This window comes from Eumetopias jubatus, unplaced genomic scaffold (genome assembly GCF_037043125.1).
Source record: "Eumetopias jubatus isolate StellerSeaLion01/CBP00866 unplaced genomic scaffold, mEumJub1_p1.0 scaffold_11, whole genome shotgun sequence".
Classification (NCBI taxonomy): domain Eukaryota; kingdom Metazoa; phylum Chordata; class Mammalia; order Carnivora; family Otariidae; genus Eumetopias; species Eumetopias jubatus.
This window is the reverse complement of record NW_028274817.1, coordinates 112,771,450-112,790,785: the sequence shown is the minus strand read 5'-3', so window position 1 is coordinate 112,790,785 and position 19,336 is coordinate 112,771,450. Positions and strand designations below refer to the sequence as shown.

Genomic DNA, 19,336 nt, shown 5'->3' with positions numbered 1-19,336 from the left:
GCTTAGGTCATGATCCCAGGGTCCCACTCTCCCTGCTTGTGCTCTCTCTGTCAAATAAATAAAATCTTAAAAAAAAAAAAAAAGGATAGTGTGGTAGTGCCATGAGGATTGACATACAGATCAATGAAATACAAAGTCCAGAAATAAATCCATATATTTACAGCCAACTGATTTTTCACAAGGGTGCCAAGACAAGTCAGTAGGAAAAGAGTAGTCTTTTCAACAAATGGTGCTGGGCCAATTAGATATCCACATGTGAAAGAATGAAACTGGACCCTTATCTCACTGTATATAGAAAAATTCAAAATAGACCAATAACCTAAATATAACAGCTAAAACTACAAAATTCTTAGGAGTAAACATAGGAGTAAATCTTTGTGAAACTGCACTAAGGAATATTTTCTTAGGTATGACACCAAAAGTATAAGAAACAAAAGAAAAAATAGGTAAATTGGACTTCACTGCAATTAAAAACTTTTGTGCTTCAAAGGACACCATCAAGAAAGTGAAAAGACAACCTACAGAATGGAAGAAAATATACGCAAAGGATATTTCTGATACGGAACTTGTATCCAGAATATATAAAGAATTCTTTATATATTAACAAATATAAATATAATGTAATATATAAGAGGAACAAATATATTTCATTTCTATGTAATAAAAAGACGAAGAACCCAATTAAAAATAGACAAAGGATTTAGATAGACATTTCTCCAAAGAACATCTACAAATAGCCAATAAGCACATGAAAAGATGCTTAACAACCTCAGCCATTAGGGAAATGCAAATCAAAGCACAGGATACTTTACAGGTTTTGATTCTCAAGTTCATTATGAATATAAGAAATTACCTGCCCACTTTGAATGAACAAAAACAACTATATATTATACATGTCTAATTAGTTCATGGTGGCTAAAATGTTTACTTTGAGGAGAACATGAGGAAAAACTAAATTACACAAGATTCTCGCATTAATTATAAAATACAAAATAGAAGCACAGTACAAAATTTTACATTTTCTCTCACCTGATTTATTTTTATCATGCTCTGCAGGACTAGGAGTAGTACCTCTGTAAGAGCTAAAAGGCTGGCTACTCAGAAGGTTATCACACTGCAAGCTATGGCATAAGGTCTCAAGAAAGCGAAGAGCAAATGATGCACTATTCACTGGAGGGAGCTGGACAGAGTGAGTTTCCCCATCAAAGGAAGCTATTGGGGGGAAAAGAGATGTCAGAGTTAGCTCATAGAAAGATAAAACTACAACATCAAAAAAAGCCACCAATTTTGGAAATGTATTATAAATCTAAGTCGTGGTTTTTGTAATTTATAAAGGAATATTCTTAAATTATAAAGGCCCCTCTCAAACACAACAGCCTACATTGGTAAAGGCATTCTCATTTACAAAGTATTCCAAGGCAAACAACAACAAGGGCAGCAGCGGCAACCCAGTGATCTCTACCACTTCCGCTACTCCAAGCATTTTGTGGGTATAAACATAGTAACTGATCAATCATGAAAGCCAGTTGGATCTTATCTCATAAGCACTTCTTGAGTCACATTTTCATTTAGAGCTTCCTATAGATCAGTCTGTTTTCTAAAAACATTAACATATATTATCAACCAAGGTATTTTGTCTATAGTGAGCTTAATACAGCATGTAAAAAAATCTTTTACCTCAATTTACAGTATGACTCTGACCATTGTCTATTTTGAACGTAAAGTTAAACTTTCCCAGAGTTAAAAATCTATAAATAGATATTATATCAATGTAAGTATGTCAATATTATAAGTAGTTAATAGACTACAAATATTATAAAATAATCTATATATTATAAAATCCTTGCCTTTTTAAAATAAAATCAAATTTGTAAGAAAAGCTGAATAAAGGGTTAGTTGAGCATACCAGTTATCACTTCTCCTCCACGATGATCTGGCTTAAGAAATCCAAAAACAGTCTTACTTTGAATGGCACAATCCACACAGGCCTGCACGGTCCTCCGGAGCACCACATTCACGGGGCCCGGGCCAAAGTGGTCAGGCAGCTGCTGGATTTTCTTCGGATCCAGGTGAGGGCCAGCATTTCCATGTTTGTTTACATAGACACAGACTTGAGGAAACGTGTACATAAATATAACAATCAGATTGGTTAAAAGCAACATAAACACTACATAATTAATTACTATATCCCACTAGCCACACTTCACTCAAAGAGACCCAAATATAGTTAATATCAACAATCATTTCTGCTACCTAAAAATATATATGCAAATATATTTTCACATTTGTATAAAGACCTTAAATCTAGTCAACTTTCTAGAATTTTGCCTAGAATAATTATAATAAAAACTATCCAACTTTTAGTAGCATCACAAAACAATTCTTCACACATTCCCACATCATGTAAAATGGTATAAAGATAAATATTTTCACCTTTCAACCGTATACACAGTATAAAAATTCTTTCAAAACTGATCATGTTAATACACTCCTTGGACTGAATTTATTTTAAATCACCAACATTGCACCTTCATTGTATTTTCTAAAGTAACCAAGTAATTTAAGATACATGCCACACAGTAAGTTCTAATGACCTAGAGTGATTTTTTTCATTAACTTAAGGAAAATAAAAATGTTCTTTATACACATGCCAAGGTTCACTGAAGAAAATTAAAAAATAACGCTTTCCTTAGTATAATAAAAGCATATGAATTAGAAGCAAATCATCTATAATCACACAAATGTCGTGTTTCCATATTTCTTCACTGAGAATCAATAAATATTAAAACAACATACAATGTAACAATATGAGTACATTATTACCAAGCAGAAAATATACTGTCCCCCTAAATCAAGAAGCACGTTATGTTTATCCATTACCTAATTTATATTGCCAAATTTTACATATATGTGGTCTATATTCAGTACAATAAAAACCCATTAATCTCTCTTTCACTATGTTGAAATACATAATTCAACCTTGTGGCAATAGCCAAAGGAAGGATGGACTTTGTCACAGAAATGAAACAGCTATTAAAAACTTAACCGGGGGGTGCCTGGGTGGCATAGTCGGTTGGGCATGCAACTCCTGGTTTCGGCTCAGGTTGTGATCTTGGGATTGTGAGTTGGACTCCGCACTAAGCGCAGAGTCTGCTTGAGAATCTCTCTCCCTCTCCCTCTGCCCCTCCTGCTCATTCTCTCTCTCTCTAAAATAAGTAATAAATCTTTTTAAAAAAAATAAAAATCCATGGTGCTGATGGGATGGACAAAGTCCTACTGAACACAAGTGAAGCTAAACAAAGATTTCAATGTTTTATCTCCTTTGCGTTATACTTATTTAGCTAGTCTCTCCTGCCAACAGACTAAAAATCAGAAATAATGAACTGACAAAATGAGTATGTTACAATAATCCTTTAAGTGATTTCTATTTCAAAAAAATAATTTCTTTTTAATCAGGAAAGGGAAATTGGGAAGAAAAGTCTAAGGAACAGAAGAGTATAAGAAAGACAAAACTAGGAGAAAAAGCAATGGTACATGCTTTAAAAAATAGGAAGGCAACAAGAAAACGTAGAAGAGATGACAAATAAAAGGGGGATTTGTTCAGTCTAGGTCTGTGTCATTTCATACTCTTCACATAACAGAGAATAATTTAAAGTCATCATGCCCCTGACAGGAAAGGATCTTTCAAGATTTTAAAAGACATTTTAAAAAGATTTGAAGTAGCTTTAAAAGTACATACAAGACAAAAAGACATTGTGAAATAAGATAAAAGGAAAACAGATTTGACAATGATGTAAATTTTGTAAATCTTACTAAGCTGGATAAAATACTTTAAGAGTAGTGAATTTTCAAGTGACTTGTATATTTAAACAGTTTTTCCATAACATCAAAATGAACAACCAGAATCTCAAAACACTTTAATATGAAAAATGCTAAGAAAAAAACAAAAACATGTCTTATCATCTTTTTTTATTTTATTGCTCAAATTTCAAAGACACTAAAATAACACAGAGTAAAAGATTAGTAATTTTATACCCTAATACCCTATATTATGCTATACCCTAATACCCTATACTATACTATACCCTAATACCCTATACTAATTTACCTGTTGACATCACTATTTTAGATGTGCCAGGAGCAGCATCCTTATCATACGAAACACGACGCTTTCTGGCCAGGGAATTTATAGAGGCTGAAGATGTAGAACACAAAACAGGAAAATATTTTTCCTGTAAAAAAAAAAAAAAAAGCACAACTATATATTACACATTTTTAAAAATTCTTAGATAAGGAGGTCGGAAAATTATCGGTCAGTGGTCACAAATGATCAGCTGTCAGAAGTCCTTGGGGTTGGAAACCTCTGTGTGTGTCACAAATTACAGTACTTTCCAAACTGCGCTCCTCAGAGGGGCCCATGAGCTGGTCAGGTGGGAGAAAAAGAGACCAAGAGTAGGGGATTCCCAGCATTACCCCTCTTCCAACTGGTCACACCTTAGCCGAATGGCTCACTCTGTAAAACTTGTTTTTATTTTCTGAGGTTCCCTGCCTGGCAAGTTTTTTTCACACTGCTAAAGTCAAGTCTGCAAAGCCAATCCAGCAACACATCAAATGGGGGTGGGGAACCTCAACAAGGCAGAGGATGGACTTTGCCTTTACAAAGCAGTCACTCATCTGGCTTTTACTACATCTGGCCTGCATTTCTCCATATTATACACAATTTTGACAAAATTACAAGTGCTTTGCTAAAGTCCATATAAAATTATGCCTATTGTATATAAGAACCAAATGTCTTCTGGGCATTGTTAAGTATCACTAGTGTTTTATTTTGTATCAACTCTTGGGGTTTTCTTGGAGCTACCTTCAAACACAGCTCTCCAAAGTCAGAGAAGGGGGTCTTGTACCTAGAAAAGGTAATAATAGAGGATATTTTTAAAGCAGGGACAAAGGAGGATAAAATAGGGTAACATTCATTGTTGTATTTCCTTATTTGTTTAAATTAATGACTGTCACTTGGGTTCACTGTATTCTAGTAAATCATGTTATTTTTGAAGTACTGAATTATAATTATTATGTTGATATATTCTCATTCCTTCAGTATTTTAAAAATCGGAAATCTGAATCCTTTGACTTAAAACATACCAAGATAGTATGCTTGTATTAACACTGTAAATTGAATAAAGGTACATTTATTTGGAAAATGTGCTTCTATACCTCTAGAATCCTTAAAGGGGGGGCATATGTGGACAGTTGACAAAGAGTCTACTGTAAGAATAATTCGTACTCCAGTTCAAAGACTTCCTAAACAATTAAACTATGGGGGCATCTGGGTGGCTCAGTCGGGTAAGCGTCTACCTTCAGCTCAGGTCATGATCCCAGGGTCCTGGGATCAAGCCCTGTGTCAGGCTCCCTGCTTCTCCCTCTCCCTTTGCCCTTCCCCCCTCCATGCTCCCTCTGCTCCTGCTCGCTCTCTCTCTCATATAAATAAATAAAATCTTAAAAAAAATAATTAAACTATGGTGTGACAGTACTGAAAAAGGGATATAGGTAATTGCATGAGAACCTTCATCTTTCCATGATGAAATAATAAAGCTAAGAAGATGGTGAATTAAAATTCTTCCTTTGAAACAAAAAATAGTTTATTATCCAAAAAAATTACAGAACCTGTCCCTTGCCCCACCCTACCACCTTATAAACAATATTTTCAAAAACACCTTCTTAAAATTGTCAAATTAGCACTGGAATTATTTGAAAATAAAGGAGTGAAGAGAAACTTTATGGAGTTATATCTTCATCATTATGCCAACTAATCACAAAGACTTTTTTCAGCAGCTGGAAAATACACATTAAAAATATGCATCAGGGGCACCTGGGTGGCAGAGTCAGCTGAGCCTCTGACTCTTGGCTTCAGCTCAGGTTGTGAGCTCAGGGTCATGAGATCAAGCCCCAAGTCCCGCCCCATGCTCAGCGCAGAGTGTGCTTGGGACTCTGTCCTTCTCCCTCTGCCCCTCCCCACTGTGCTCTCTCTCCCTCTCAAAGAAACAAACCTTAAAAAAAAAAAAAAAATGCATCAATGACATCCTTGATACATTCTAGTTTGCAAAATGCATTTAAAATAAAGCATTATTTCCTTTTAAATATCACAACTTTCCTTAATTTTATGCAATTTATTTTGAATTTGAAAATTTTAATCTAACGATTTATATTAGAATAACCTGCTTATTTGATTTTTTCAATGTTTATAATTTTATATTTGAAATATATTCACTGTTATTAACTTTTAATTTTTATTTAAAATTTTTTAATGCTTTCTGAAATAAAAATACCAACATTAATTTAAGCATTTTAAAATCAGGGGCGCCTGGGTGACTCAGTCAGTGAGCGTCTGCGGCTCAGGTCATGATCCCGGGGTCCTGGGATCAAGTCCCGAGCAGGGAGCCTGCTTCTCCTTCTCCCTCTGCCGCTCCCTCTGCCACTTCCCCTGCTTGTGCTTTCTTGCAAATAAATATTTATTTATTTGAGAGAGATAGAGACACAGCGAGAGAGGGAACACAAGCAGGGGGAGTGGGAGAGGGAGAAGCAGGCTTCCCGCCAAGCAAGGAGCCCGATACAGGGCTTGATCCCAGGACCCCGGGACCATGACCTGAGCAGAAGGCAGACATTCAATGACTGAGCCACCCAGGGACCCCAGTAAATAAGATCTTTAAAAATAAATAAATAAATAAATGAAATAGAATGAAATCAAAATGGGATTGTCATTTTGCTCCATACTGTAAACATTAGTTGAAACAAAACAGAAATGTTATATATATTAATATCAGATGGCTGAACTCAGAAATGTTTATTACTGCTAAAATTTACTTTAGTTCTAATAAGATCTAAGAAGATTCTATGTTTTTATGTTAAGAATAAATCTCTTGTAGGGTCCCTGTGTGGTGCAATCGGTTAAGCATCTGACTCTTGGTTTCAGCTCAGGTCATGATCTCAGGGTTGGGCTCCAAGCTCAGTAAGGAGTCTGCTGAAGTTTCCTCTCTCCCTCTCCCTCCGCCTCTCCCCCTGCTTGCTCAGTTTCTCTCTCTCTCTGCCTCTAAAATAAATAAATCTTAAAATACATATCTTGTAAAAAAAAAAAATACATCTCTTGTAGAACAGATATATTTGGGTCTTTTTAAAATCCATTCTTATAATCTCTGTCTTTTAATTGGGAAATTTAGTCTATCAACTTTTAAAGTGATGATTAATATGTTTGGGTCTGGGTATACCCTTTATTATTTCTTTTCTATTTGTCTCCTCTGTGTTTTATTCCTCTATTCCTCTATTCCTCCTTTCCTTTTTTTTTTTGTTTGTTTTCAATTACTTGTTGAATATTCCTTAGAATTCCATTTTAGTTTTCCTACTGGCTTTTTAGCTATACTTCTCTGCATTTGTGTTTTTACAATATGCCCTGGGCATTACACTGTATAACCCACATAGTTAAAAAACTTGCAATGACAGAAATCCATATCCCCTACTCAAAGCCTTTATACTCTGTTATAATGTATTACATCATGTTATGTATTGATGTTATGTAATGATGTATTACATCATGCCATATATATTACATTACCCCACAAGACCATATTATAATTACAGCTTTAGTCACATTATTATAAAGAAATTAAGAGGGAAAAAAAGCAAAAAACAAATCATTCACATTTACCCAGAGATAAACTTCCTTCAGCATTTCTTACAGTGCTTATCTGCCAGTGTGGAATTCTCTAAGCATGCTTTTATCTGAAAACATCCTTAGTTCACCCTCACCCTTGAAGAGTATTTTTGCCAGATACAGAATTTTGTGTAACACACCTACCTCCTGTGTGTACTGCCCCCAACCACAGTGTGTCTGCTTCCATTCAAGCTCCAGTATCTTCAAGTAGCTGTTTTTTCTATTATTTCCAGGTTCTAAAGTTGTTTTCTTTGGGGGAGTCAGTTAGGTGGCCTAGCATCATTGAATTTATCACTTTGATTCCCCTTTCCACCCGCTTTATTGAAGTATAATTTATGTACAGTAAAACTCACTTCACATTCATTTCTAAAGTGTACTGACTTTTAAATAAATTGGCCTGAACATAAATATACCCACACAGTATGTCCAATGTGGTTTTGAAAAAGTTGAGCACTATTCAAAGTTTTAAGTTTACCCAAGAAAAGAAATACCAATCTTGATAGCTAGCTATGTGGACTTTAAAAAGCTTTTTATATGCTCTTCGTACAATACATTCCTAAAGGGCCACATCATACTCTTAGTAAATCCTAAACTCTATGTTATAAATAAGGCACTGCAGAGACCTCTAATACAAATTAGGAGGAGATTAACTAACCTTTTTTGGGCCTTTTGTCCTTGGTGTAAGATTTTTAACAGCACTTCCCTTCTTAGGGACTGAAGTCTGTGCAGGTGGTTTAATGCGACCTGATTTCCTGATCTGCTGTGTTGGTAATATTACAGCAGTTTTCTGTGGAGACTGCATTGAACGTTGGGTTGCTTTGGAAACAGAAGACTGTGTTTTTGCTATATTCTTTGTAACAGGCACTGAGGAAAAAAAAAACAACACAAAAATAAAACTAAAGTAAATGACACTGGTATTGTCTTCTTAGGACTCTAAAGAAACTTAACTCAACCATTAAAAATATTCCAAAGGTTATTCATTGAAAACCACTTAAAATAAAAGTACCATTTAAAATGAAGTTTCAGAGGGCACCTGAGTGGTTCAGTCAGTTAAGTGTCTGACTCTTGATTTCAGCTCATATCATGATCTGAGGGGTCATGAGATCAAGCCTCACATCGAGCTCCATGCTCAGCAAGAGTCTGCTTGAGATTCTCTCTCCCTCTGCCCCTCCCCCCACTCACACGTGTGCCCTCTCTCTCTCCCACTAAATAAATAAAATCTAAATACATACATACGTACATATATATATAAAATGAAGTTTTAGGTATTTAAGATTTCAGATTATCAGCAAGTAGTCGAATTCTCCAGAAAAAAATAAAGAGGCTTTTATAAGACAAACCAGTAACTTCAAACTTAGCATAGTGAAAATTTCTAGCAATTTACTTTTTGTCTGCTTCTCCTGTTTTTAGTTCTTAGCACAGAAAAGAGTTTTCCCTTCAGAAAATACCATGCCAAAATATCTAACCATGCCATACGCAGGAATCACTTTACCCATCAATACAGAAAAACACAGCAAAACAGCTATCAACTTGTAGTTCATCTTTCAGAGGCCAGAGGAATTCCCTGCATTTGATTTTTAATGGCTCAAGCACATTACGTTCCTATATGTACGTCTAGTAATAAAGCTTCATATACTACAATATAGACTCTACATTAACATTGTCATGGAAGGACCATTATCACACCCAAGTAAGCCCTATCCAGACAGTTTGAGCATGTCAAATGAAGTTACCTGCCAGGTTACTTTTGTCTATGTTCATAGTCAAGTAAAAAGAGATGTTTTTAGTATTAATCTCTTAATTTTATTACAAAAACATGAATTTTACATAGTAAGAAGTACTAATTCCAAAAATTCTTTACAGGAAGAGCTGTGTAAGTAAAACATTTATACATTTGTGTAAAACTCAACTGCTTTTAATTGGAGGGCTTCATTTTACAACTTGAAACTAATCTATCACTTTGCTCCTCTCATACTCCAAGACTATGTATAAATCTGACCTTCGACAGAGAATACCACATCTTCCCGGTAGCCTTTTTATCTACCTTCTATCACTTGCCAAACCAAGAGGAGGGAACAGCCTTCTCTCAGCTGCCAGGGCAAAGGGAAGACCACTTAACTGCCACCATCATTTCCCCCGCTTATTTACAGTAATTCAGGTACTTACCCCAGTCTCCTTACCTCTTTACCATCATCTACCTCATACTCCACACTCACTTCTCCTTTCTTCAGTAACTCCAGTGACCTAATTCACACTATTTCTCTCTCTCACAGTCTCCCTGTCATCATCTTCAGTAATTTAAACATCATAATCTGATGCTTCATCATCCTGACCTCATCACCAAGAGTTCAGCCCCTCCCTAAAATGGTTATACTTAGCTACTTCTGGATTCTTCTATCTCCAAGACAACCACTGTGCCACCTTTCTTTACCTCCAATTTTCTTACCTGTCATCTTTGCTTCATACAAACTGACCATGCTTTTTATGCTCATTATGAGCTCTAGCTACCAACCCTCTCCATTTTCATTCAGTCTGTTAACTTTCTTCTGGCTTTGCTTTACTCTTTATCAACCTCCTATCCACTTCTACCAATAGCCCTCTAACTAGTATCCCTTACTTTATCACCCCTTGATCTTTGATCATGTCTAGCATGTTGGCTCCCATCTTTGAGGCACACTATCATTTGCTTTCTCTGGTCTTGAGCTACAGAACAAGGGTCAGCAATCTTTTTCTATAAGGGCCAGAGAGTAAGTATTTCAGGCTTTGAAGGCCGTATATAGTCTCCAACACACATTCTTCTTTGTTTGCTTGGTTTTCTTAAATCGTTTATGAATATAAAAACCATTCTTATCTCACAGGCTACATGGGCTGGATGTGGCTGGCCCTTGGATTGTAGTTTGCAACTCTTGCTTTGGAACATGAGAATATTATTGATTGCTATAAAATCCACACTAACCTGAATTAGGGTGTCACTGCTGCAACTCACTAATTTCTAAGTATGTTCCACAGCAGAATGTTTTTCCCTGTTAAAAGTTTCTATCACCTTCTCACTCTATTCCATTCAGCAAACGATTATGGGAAGATTAAAGGGTATCTTTGGGAGTGACCATAACCATACCATTTCTCCATCTTAAAATGCTGTTAGTTTCATTCATTTTCATCTTTTCCTCTTGCATCAAATGAAAAGTTTTGTCTCTACTCTTCTAAGTCCAATCAATCCCCTTTACTTATGTCCTAATAACTATCTTCTTTGGTTCCTCTGGGACATTATGGTTTCAATGTCCTCCTCTCTCTTCATGGTATTTAATCACTTGATCCCCAACTCATTGCTCTCTCTTACAACCCTCATAAACCCTTTATTTTGAAGTTAGCTCTCCTAGTTTCTGGTATACTTTCAAGCCCTTGCATGAATCTCCTTCTATTCACTACCAAAATACCAAGAATCACCTATACTTGATACTTCAATTTCCTCATTATTCTATGTTTCCTTAGCCCCCTGTAATAAACTTTTCTTCTTCCAAATATATTTTAAAGAAATTCTTTCCCAAATCAGTAATGACACTTTCCTAGTTACTAAATCCAAATAAATCCTCACCGTCTTGACTAATCTATTCATCTCCACAGTTCTGGTCTCCACCTCTGAATACATGGCATGAAGAAAAGGAAACAGATTAGGCTTTGGACCTGAGTTTAAATTCTTGCACCAGGTTGGTTTGAGACAGAACCTAGGAGAATAGAAGGTCCTCAAAAAATACTTACTGAATGAACGAAAACTATTTTCAACCTGCAAGCCAATGTTATTCCTCTAAAACCGGTTCAATATGTAATTAAGTTATAACGAATAAAAAGTAACTTCGTGGAACATGGCAAATGTAATGAAATCATTATTTAAGAATTTTGGCATTTTAAAATTTAAAATGTGGCATTTGAAATTAATAAACCGTGGGACACAAATACTTGAGCTACAGCTTCAAATATTCCCCTAAAATATAATAGTCTATGATAATAAGAGCTCCTTAATTCATGGTATATACATATGTATGAGCAAAATAAAAAAAAATTATAAAAAATTTTATGTATGAAAAGAAATTTTCACTTTAGAAAGCAAGCTTTTCAAAGGCAAATACTCATTTTCATTTACTGCCATATCCCCAGCACCTAGAACAAAATACTTTTTCAACTATTTTAACTAAAGAGTTTCAAGAGTAATCATCCAATATATTAGACATCAAAATTAACCTATATACATTATACATGTATTTACCTCCAAAAAGCAATCATATAACATATACACCATGCTGAAACTCTATTAAGTATTAATTAAATTATTTCCAATACAAAATAAATTTGTTTAAATGTTAAGGTTCAAATTATATATAGCACTATAACCATGTGTTCATAGTGGCCACAAAGTGAGTAAAAACCTTTTTGAAAAAAGTATGTAAAATATATAGAAGGATATACTAACCATCTTTAATAAAATTTTTATGTGAATACCTAACACAAAACCTACCTGGTTCTTCAGCTTATCTTCAGATAGAACAGAGAATGTTCAGCTAAGAAAAATATCCAGGAGATGAGAAGTTAGTGAATTGTGGAAATGCAAAAGAAATTAATAAATCTTGGGAAATGATCAGAAGGCAGTAAATAAAGTCAAGAGGAGGCCTGGAAGCCTGGAACGGGGGGAACTGAAGAAAGGAAACAGATGTCAATATTTATTGGCTACCCATTACATGCTAGGCACTTATCTATCTGCTACCCCATGTAATCCACCCAAACGTCCTATGAGGTAGGGATCGTTTCGCCCACTTTCTACATGAGGAGACTTAGGCTCTGTGAGGTTAGATAATTTAGCCAAGATCACCCATTTGGCTAAGAGAGTTTGGTCTCCTAAGTGCATGCTTTTTCAAATATGCTGCCTTGCTTCCTGTCCTCTAGCAAAAAAAGGCTATTAAAATTCACTCCCCTGAGTCACAGTGCACATGTTTACAAAAAGAGGGTGAGGGGGACAAAAGACAACCTTGTGAATTCCTATGTGATATTTCACTAGAGAGTCCATAGGTGCTGACTTAAGTTTTTTAAAAAACCAGAAGTAGAGGCATACTTACAAAGACAAAACATTAACAAGTACAGACAAAAACATGCTGGTAAAACTTTTCATGCCTGGGGATTTAACCTTATTTAATATTTATTTCCAAATAGTACTCATTAAATATACATTTCTGCTGACACATGAAGATGCTTTATTACTGAAAGATAGTGCTTGCCTTCTCTGAACTGTGAAAAGACAGCTGCACATACAATTACCACAGAAAAGGAAATACACTTAGAAATGAACAGCAACTTCCTGGTTCCAGCTACTGTTACACATGTGCTGGTTTAGCTTACACATGGCTGACTTGAATCTAAACAAAAACGGATCAGAGATATAAATTAATATGTATCTTGCTTTTGATCTAAAAAGACTTAAGAGGTATGGTTGCTTAGTGTTCTTCAGATTTTCCATCCACCAGTTACTCAATACTTAGTGTGTACTTTTTACCAGCCTAGGCAATTTAGGAAATCCAGAAGAAATAAATATGGTCCCAGTCATATAGTTCATGTTTCCCATGAGTATAACTGTGGATCCATAAAATTCCTATTTCCTTAAGTAGAAAGATGATACAGGATTTCCTTCTCCTCAAATAGACTGAATGCTATATGACAAGAACAGAAATTACTATAAAAACAGATTCCTTGAACTTGAGCCAAGAAATAAACAAAATCAAATTCTAAATAGCCAAAAACAGAAAAGTAAGATATGGTCTGGAGAAACCAAAAGTCGTAAAAAAGAAAAATCTGTCATTGTAAACATTTGACTTTGGAAACTTTTTCAGGGTTAGAAATTCTTTGCAAGTCATCTTCCTTGTTCTTAAAACTACATGTACAATTAAACTATCCTTTATACTAAAATCGTTCATACTGCTAACTACAAACCCAAGGAAACAATATAAACCTCAACTGTGAAAAAATACAGAGATATCAACAGAGATAGTTACACTTACACTATCATTATCCAAGGTACTTGAGGCCTGGTATTCACAAAAGCTCAGTTGAGGTGCCCAGTACCTTTATCTGGAATTTTGCTCCCTGACTCACTGAGCTCACAATGCCACAAACTGACTGGTCATGGGCCGCAGTAAGAGCAAAGGGGAGGTAAGTCAGCTGCAAACCCCCTGATCTTCCTTCATTCACTCCTGCTGCCATCCCATGCCATCACCCTGGCCTCCCTGACTGGGGTTTCAGATTCTACCACATTTGTTCTCTCTTCTCTCCCAACCTGTATTACAGGAGCCGCCCATCCCATCCCAGAAGCCCAACCTTGCTTCAGAAACTAAATGTTCTTAACAGCCAGAGTCTGCTTTTCCTCTGAAATTTTGAATCCCCAAGGACTCTTCTTGTCACATTAAGAGTTACCTTTCCCTTTCCATAAGCATGCTGAGAGTCTTTTATTTTTTTTTAAACATTTAACATCAAATGGATTTTTTTGTTGTTTGTTTTTTAAAGATTTTATTCACTTATTTCAGAGAGAGAACATGAGTAGGGGGAGGGGAGAGAGGCAGAGGGGGAGAGAGAGGGAAAGGGAGAGAGTCCCAAGCAGACTCCATGCCAAACTCAGAGCCCGACATGGGCCTTGATCCCACAACCCTGAGATCATGACCTGAGCAGAAACCAAGAGTCTGATGCTTAATTGACTGAGCCACCCAGGCATCCGTGAACCTCAATTAAGCTAAGAAAAACTCTTAAAGGAAACCACAGGGGGTAGTTACTAGTGGAAAAGAAAACAAGGAAGCATGTTCCTGACACCACAGGAGGCATTTGGAAGCCAGAAGCCAGCTGAGGACTATGAATCTTCTCAGAAGAAGCAAGATAAAGATCAGATGGACATGGGACTCTGGTACCAACTACTCATTATACCTATTCCTTTCTCTGCTTCTCATTATCTAGGGCAGGGACACTGCTTCCAGATTAATTAGGTTCAAATTGAGATTTACCACAAAATAACTATGAGACCTTAGGCAAATTCTTTAAATTCAGCATGTGGTACATGGTAAATACATTCAATAAATGTTAACTGTTAAGTAGCAGCAGCATCACCACCACCACCAGCCCTGTCACTATTTTCATTCACCCTTCCCAGGCTCTGCAGGTGCTCCTGGCCCTCTTTTATCAATGGATAGGGTATTGGGGAAACCTTGTTGTCAATGCCTAGCAAATGCAAGAAAAAAGTTTCCTCCAAAGAAGGAACTCCTATTTACCTACATTCTGTCTAGCTAATACCTTCACTCCTACCTTTCACGACCAAACTTCTTGAAAGACTAGCCCATGTTCACTATTACGGCCATTTTCTTATTTTTCAACCCTCTGCAATTACACTTCCAGACAACTCTTTTTAGGGAACCTCTGGGTGCTAAGGTCACCCACAAACTCCTAACAGCACTAAACACTTTAGATAATGTCTTCTTTTTTAAATTCTTTATTGGCTCTCACACAGCCACTCTCTCCTGGTCTTCCTTCTACTTGTCACTTTTCCTGTGGTGTTCCCCAGAATTAGCCACCTTCTCCCTACCCCCACCTCAGTTTTGAGTGCTTTAAGTTTACTCCCTTCATTTTAGCTACTGCCTACACATAATGATTGCCAAACTGCTTGCTCTTATGTTCTGCTGCCCACTTAAGTATTCATAAGCCACCCCCCACCCATCATAAGCCTCTCTCAAGTTTCAGAGCTGTGTTTTCAATAGCCAACTAGATAATCTAAATAGGCATCTCTTGGGACACCTGGGGGGCTCAGTCGGTTAAGCATCTGACTCTTGGTTTCGGTTCAGGTCATGATCTCATGGGTCCTGGGACTGAGCCCTGCATTGAACTCTGCACTCAGTAGGGAGTCTGCTTCAAGATTCTTTCCCTCTGCCCCTCCCCCAACTCATGGGCGCATGTTCTCCTTCTCTCAAATATATAAATAAACCTTTAAATAGGCATCTCTGATTCAACATGTCCAAAACCAAAATTCACCATGCTTATCCATGATATGCTCTATCTTGAACGACATTACCTTTTACACTCAATTATCAAAAGTCAGAAATCTTGAAGACATCTTCGTACTCTTCCTCCATCCACATGTCTAACCAAGACTACCTAAGTATTTCCTAGTTGTATTCTTCTTTATGCCCATGAAATGACTTGGTTCAGATTCTCATGACTTCTCACATAAGCTATAACACTAGCCTCTAACCTGGCATTCCTGGCTGCCCTTTCCAATCCATACTCGATAGCACATAATCATGATCTTTCTAAAATACAAACTATATGTGGGGCACCTGGCTGGCTCAGTCTGAAGAGTATGTGACTCTTGATCTCAGGGTTGTGAGTTTGAGCTCCATGTGGGGCGTAGAGATTACTTAAATAAATAAAAAACTTAAAAAAAAAAATCCAAACTGTATGTCACTTTTCCTCTTAAAAATCTTCAGAAACACCTAAGTAACTCAGTCAGTTAAGTGTCCAACTCTTTGTTTTGGCTCAGGTCATGATCTCATGAGTTATGAGATCGAGCCCCGCATCAGGCTTCACTCTCAGCAGGGAGTCTGCTTGAAAATTCTCTCACTCTACCCCTCCTCCCACTTGCACATGGTCTGTCTCTCTCTCTCTCTCTCACTCACTCAAATAAATAAATCTTCAGTGATGCCACAACATCCATAGGCTAAAATCCAAACTCCTTGGCCTGGTGTCCAAGGCCCTCTACATATCTTCACAGCCTCATCTCCTCTATTCTCCAACTATCATTATAGATTCAGACATAATCATCTGTTTCAGGTCCCCTGACTGCCTTTGTAGAAGTTGATCCAAGCCTTCCCTCCCTTGTCAATGGCTTACCTACTATACATTTGAAACTCTGCTCAATTATCAGCACTGCAAAATTCTAGCACTAAATTCCCAGGCACACCATAGGACCTAAGGCTCATAAACTGCACATACTGCATGTATCTCTGGCAGCACAGATATTACAGCATCTTATCTTTACTTACATATCTATCTGTCCCACCACACTGTGAATTCCTTTAGGGGAAGCAACTATGTAAGTTCGAACCATTATTATACCTCCAATATCTGGTCTAATGCCTGCCACATAATGGCATCCAATAAATGTTTGTTAAATGAATAAATGTTTAATATCCAAGTTTTGTCTCTGGTCATATATTCCCATAGAAACAGTGCAGGTAGTTTATGCATTAAATAGACCACCATGGCTTGATCACAACATTTTACAATTTTCTTGGAAAAATATGCTTCACCTCAACAAAGTAGGTTACAGAGGGAACTCAACCTAATAAAGGCCATATATGAAAAACCCACAGCTGACATACACAATGGTGAAAAACTGAGAGCTTTTCCCCTAAGGTCAGGAATAAGATAAGGATGTCCACTCTTACCACTTTTATTCAACATAGTACTGGTAATCCTAGCTACAGCTATCACACAACAGCAACAAAAAATAAAAGGCATCCAAATTGGTAAGGAAGTAGTAAAACTTTCACTGTCTGCATATGACATGATAGTATATATAAAAACCCTAAAGACTCCACCAAAAAACTACTAGAACTGACATATGAATGCAGTAAGGTCATAGAATACACAATGTACAGAAATCCGTTGCATTTCTATACACTAAAAATGAGGTAGCAAAAAGAGAAATTAAGAAAACAATCCCATTTACAATTGCACCAAAAATAATAAATTCCTAGGAATAAACTTAACCAAGGAGGTGAAAAACCTGTACTCTGGAAACTATAAAATACTGATAAAAGAAATTGAAGATGACAAAAACAAATGGAAAGACAGTCCATGCTCATGGAATGGGAAAACCAGTATTGTTAAAATATCCATACTACCCAAAGCAATCCACAGATTTAATACAATCCCTATCAAAATACCAACAGCATTTTCCACAAAACTAGACCAAATAATCCTAAAATTTGTATGGAACCACAAAAGACCCCAAACAGCCAAAACAATTTTGAAAAAGAAGAACAGGGGCGCCTGGGTGGCTCAGTCGTTAAGCGTCTGCCTTCGGCTCAGGTCATGATCCCAGGGTCCTGGGATCGAGTCCCACATCAGGCTCCTGGGATCGAGTCCCACATCAGGCTCCCTGCTCGGTGGAAAGCCTGCTTCTCCCTCTCCCACTCCCCCTGCTTGTGTTCCTGCTCTCGTGCTCTCTCTCTCTGTCAAATAAATAAATAAAATCCTTTAAAAAAAAAAAAAAGAAAGGAAAAAAAGAAGAACAGAACTAACTGGAAGTATCACAACCACAGATTTCAAGATATACTACAAAGCTGTAGCAATCAGAATAGTATGGTACTGGCAAAAAAATAAACACATAAATCAATGGAACAGAGTAGAGAGCCCAGAAATAAAACCACAATTATGTGGTCAATTAATCTTCAGCAAAGGAGGCAAGAATAAGCAATGGGAAAAGGACAGTCTCTTCTACAAATGGTGCTGGGAAAACTGGACAGCTACACGCAAAATAATGAAACTAAAAAAAAAAAAAAAGAATGAAACTAGACCACTTTCTTATATGGTACACAAAAATAAACTCAAAATGGATTAAAGATCTAAATCTGACATCTAAAACCATAAAAATCCCAGAGGAGAGCCCAGGCAGTAATTTCTCTGATACTGACCAGAGCAAATTTTTTTTAGATTTGTCTCCTGAGGCAAGGAAAACAAAAGCAAAATTAAACTATTGGGACTACCTCAAAATAAAAAGCTTCTGAATAGCAAAACAAACAATCAACAAAACGAAAGGCAACTGAATGGGAGAAGATATATGTAAATGATGTATCTGATAAGGGGTTAGTATACAAAATATATAAAGAACTTACACAACTCAACACCCCCAAAAACACAAATAATCCAATTAAAAAATGGGCAGAAGATATGAATAGGCATTTCTCCAAAGAAGACATACAAATGGCCAACAGACACGTGAAAAGATGCTCACCATCACTCACTATTGGGGAAATGCAAATCAAAACCACAATGAGATATCACCACACACCTGTCAGAATGGCTAAATACAAAAACACAAGAGACAAGTGTTGGTGAGGACATGGAGAAATAAAAACCGCTATGCACTGCTGGTGGTAATGCAAACTGGTGTAGCCACTCTGGAAGACAGTATGGAGGTTCCTCAAAAAATTAAAAATAGAATTACCATAGGATCCAGTAATTCTACTATTGGGCATTTATTCAAAAAACACAAAAACACTAATTCAAAAAATATATGCACCCTTATGTTTATTGCAGCATGATTTACAATAGCCAAATTATAGAACCAACTCAAGTGTCTACTGAGAGATGAACGGATAAAGATGATGTGATACACACACACACACATATACACATACATATAATGGAATATTACTCAGCCATAAAAAAGAAAGAGATCTTGCCATCTGCGACAACATGGATGTATCTAGAGAGTATAAGGCTAAGTGAAATAAGTCAGTCAGAGAAAGACAAATACCATACGATTTCACACATGTGGAACTTAAGAAACAAAACAAAAAAGAGACAAACCAAAAAATAGACTCT

At 36.5% G+C, this 19,336-nt stretch overlaps 1 protein-coding gene across 3 annotated transcripts in view; it reads right to left on the bottom strand.

Moving 5' to 3' along the window:
* The window catches only part of SCML2 (Scm polycomb group protein like 2), a 73,594-nt gene that overhangs the window by 11,771 nt on the left and 42,487 nt on the right, over positions 1-19,336 (bottom strand). For all 3 annotated transcript variants that reach the window (XM_088028507.1, XM_028122623.2, XM_088028508.1), the window contains 4 exons: positions 8,361-8,569; positions 4,109-4,232; positions 1,907-2,110; positions 1,030-1,212 (listed from right to left, as the gene is read on the bottom strand). In XM_088028507.1, the coding sequence (XP_087884633.1) occupies positions 1,030-1,212; positions 1,907-2,110; positions 4,109-4,232; positions 8,361-8,569 (720 nt within the window). The remainder of the gene's footprint in view (positions 1-1,029; positions 1,213-1,906; positions 2,111-4,108; positions 4,233-8,360; positions 8,570-19,336) is intronic.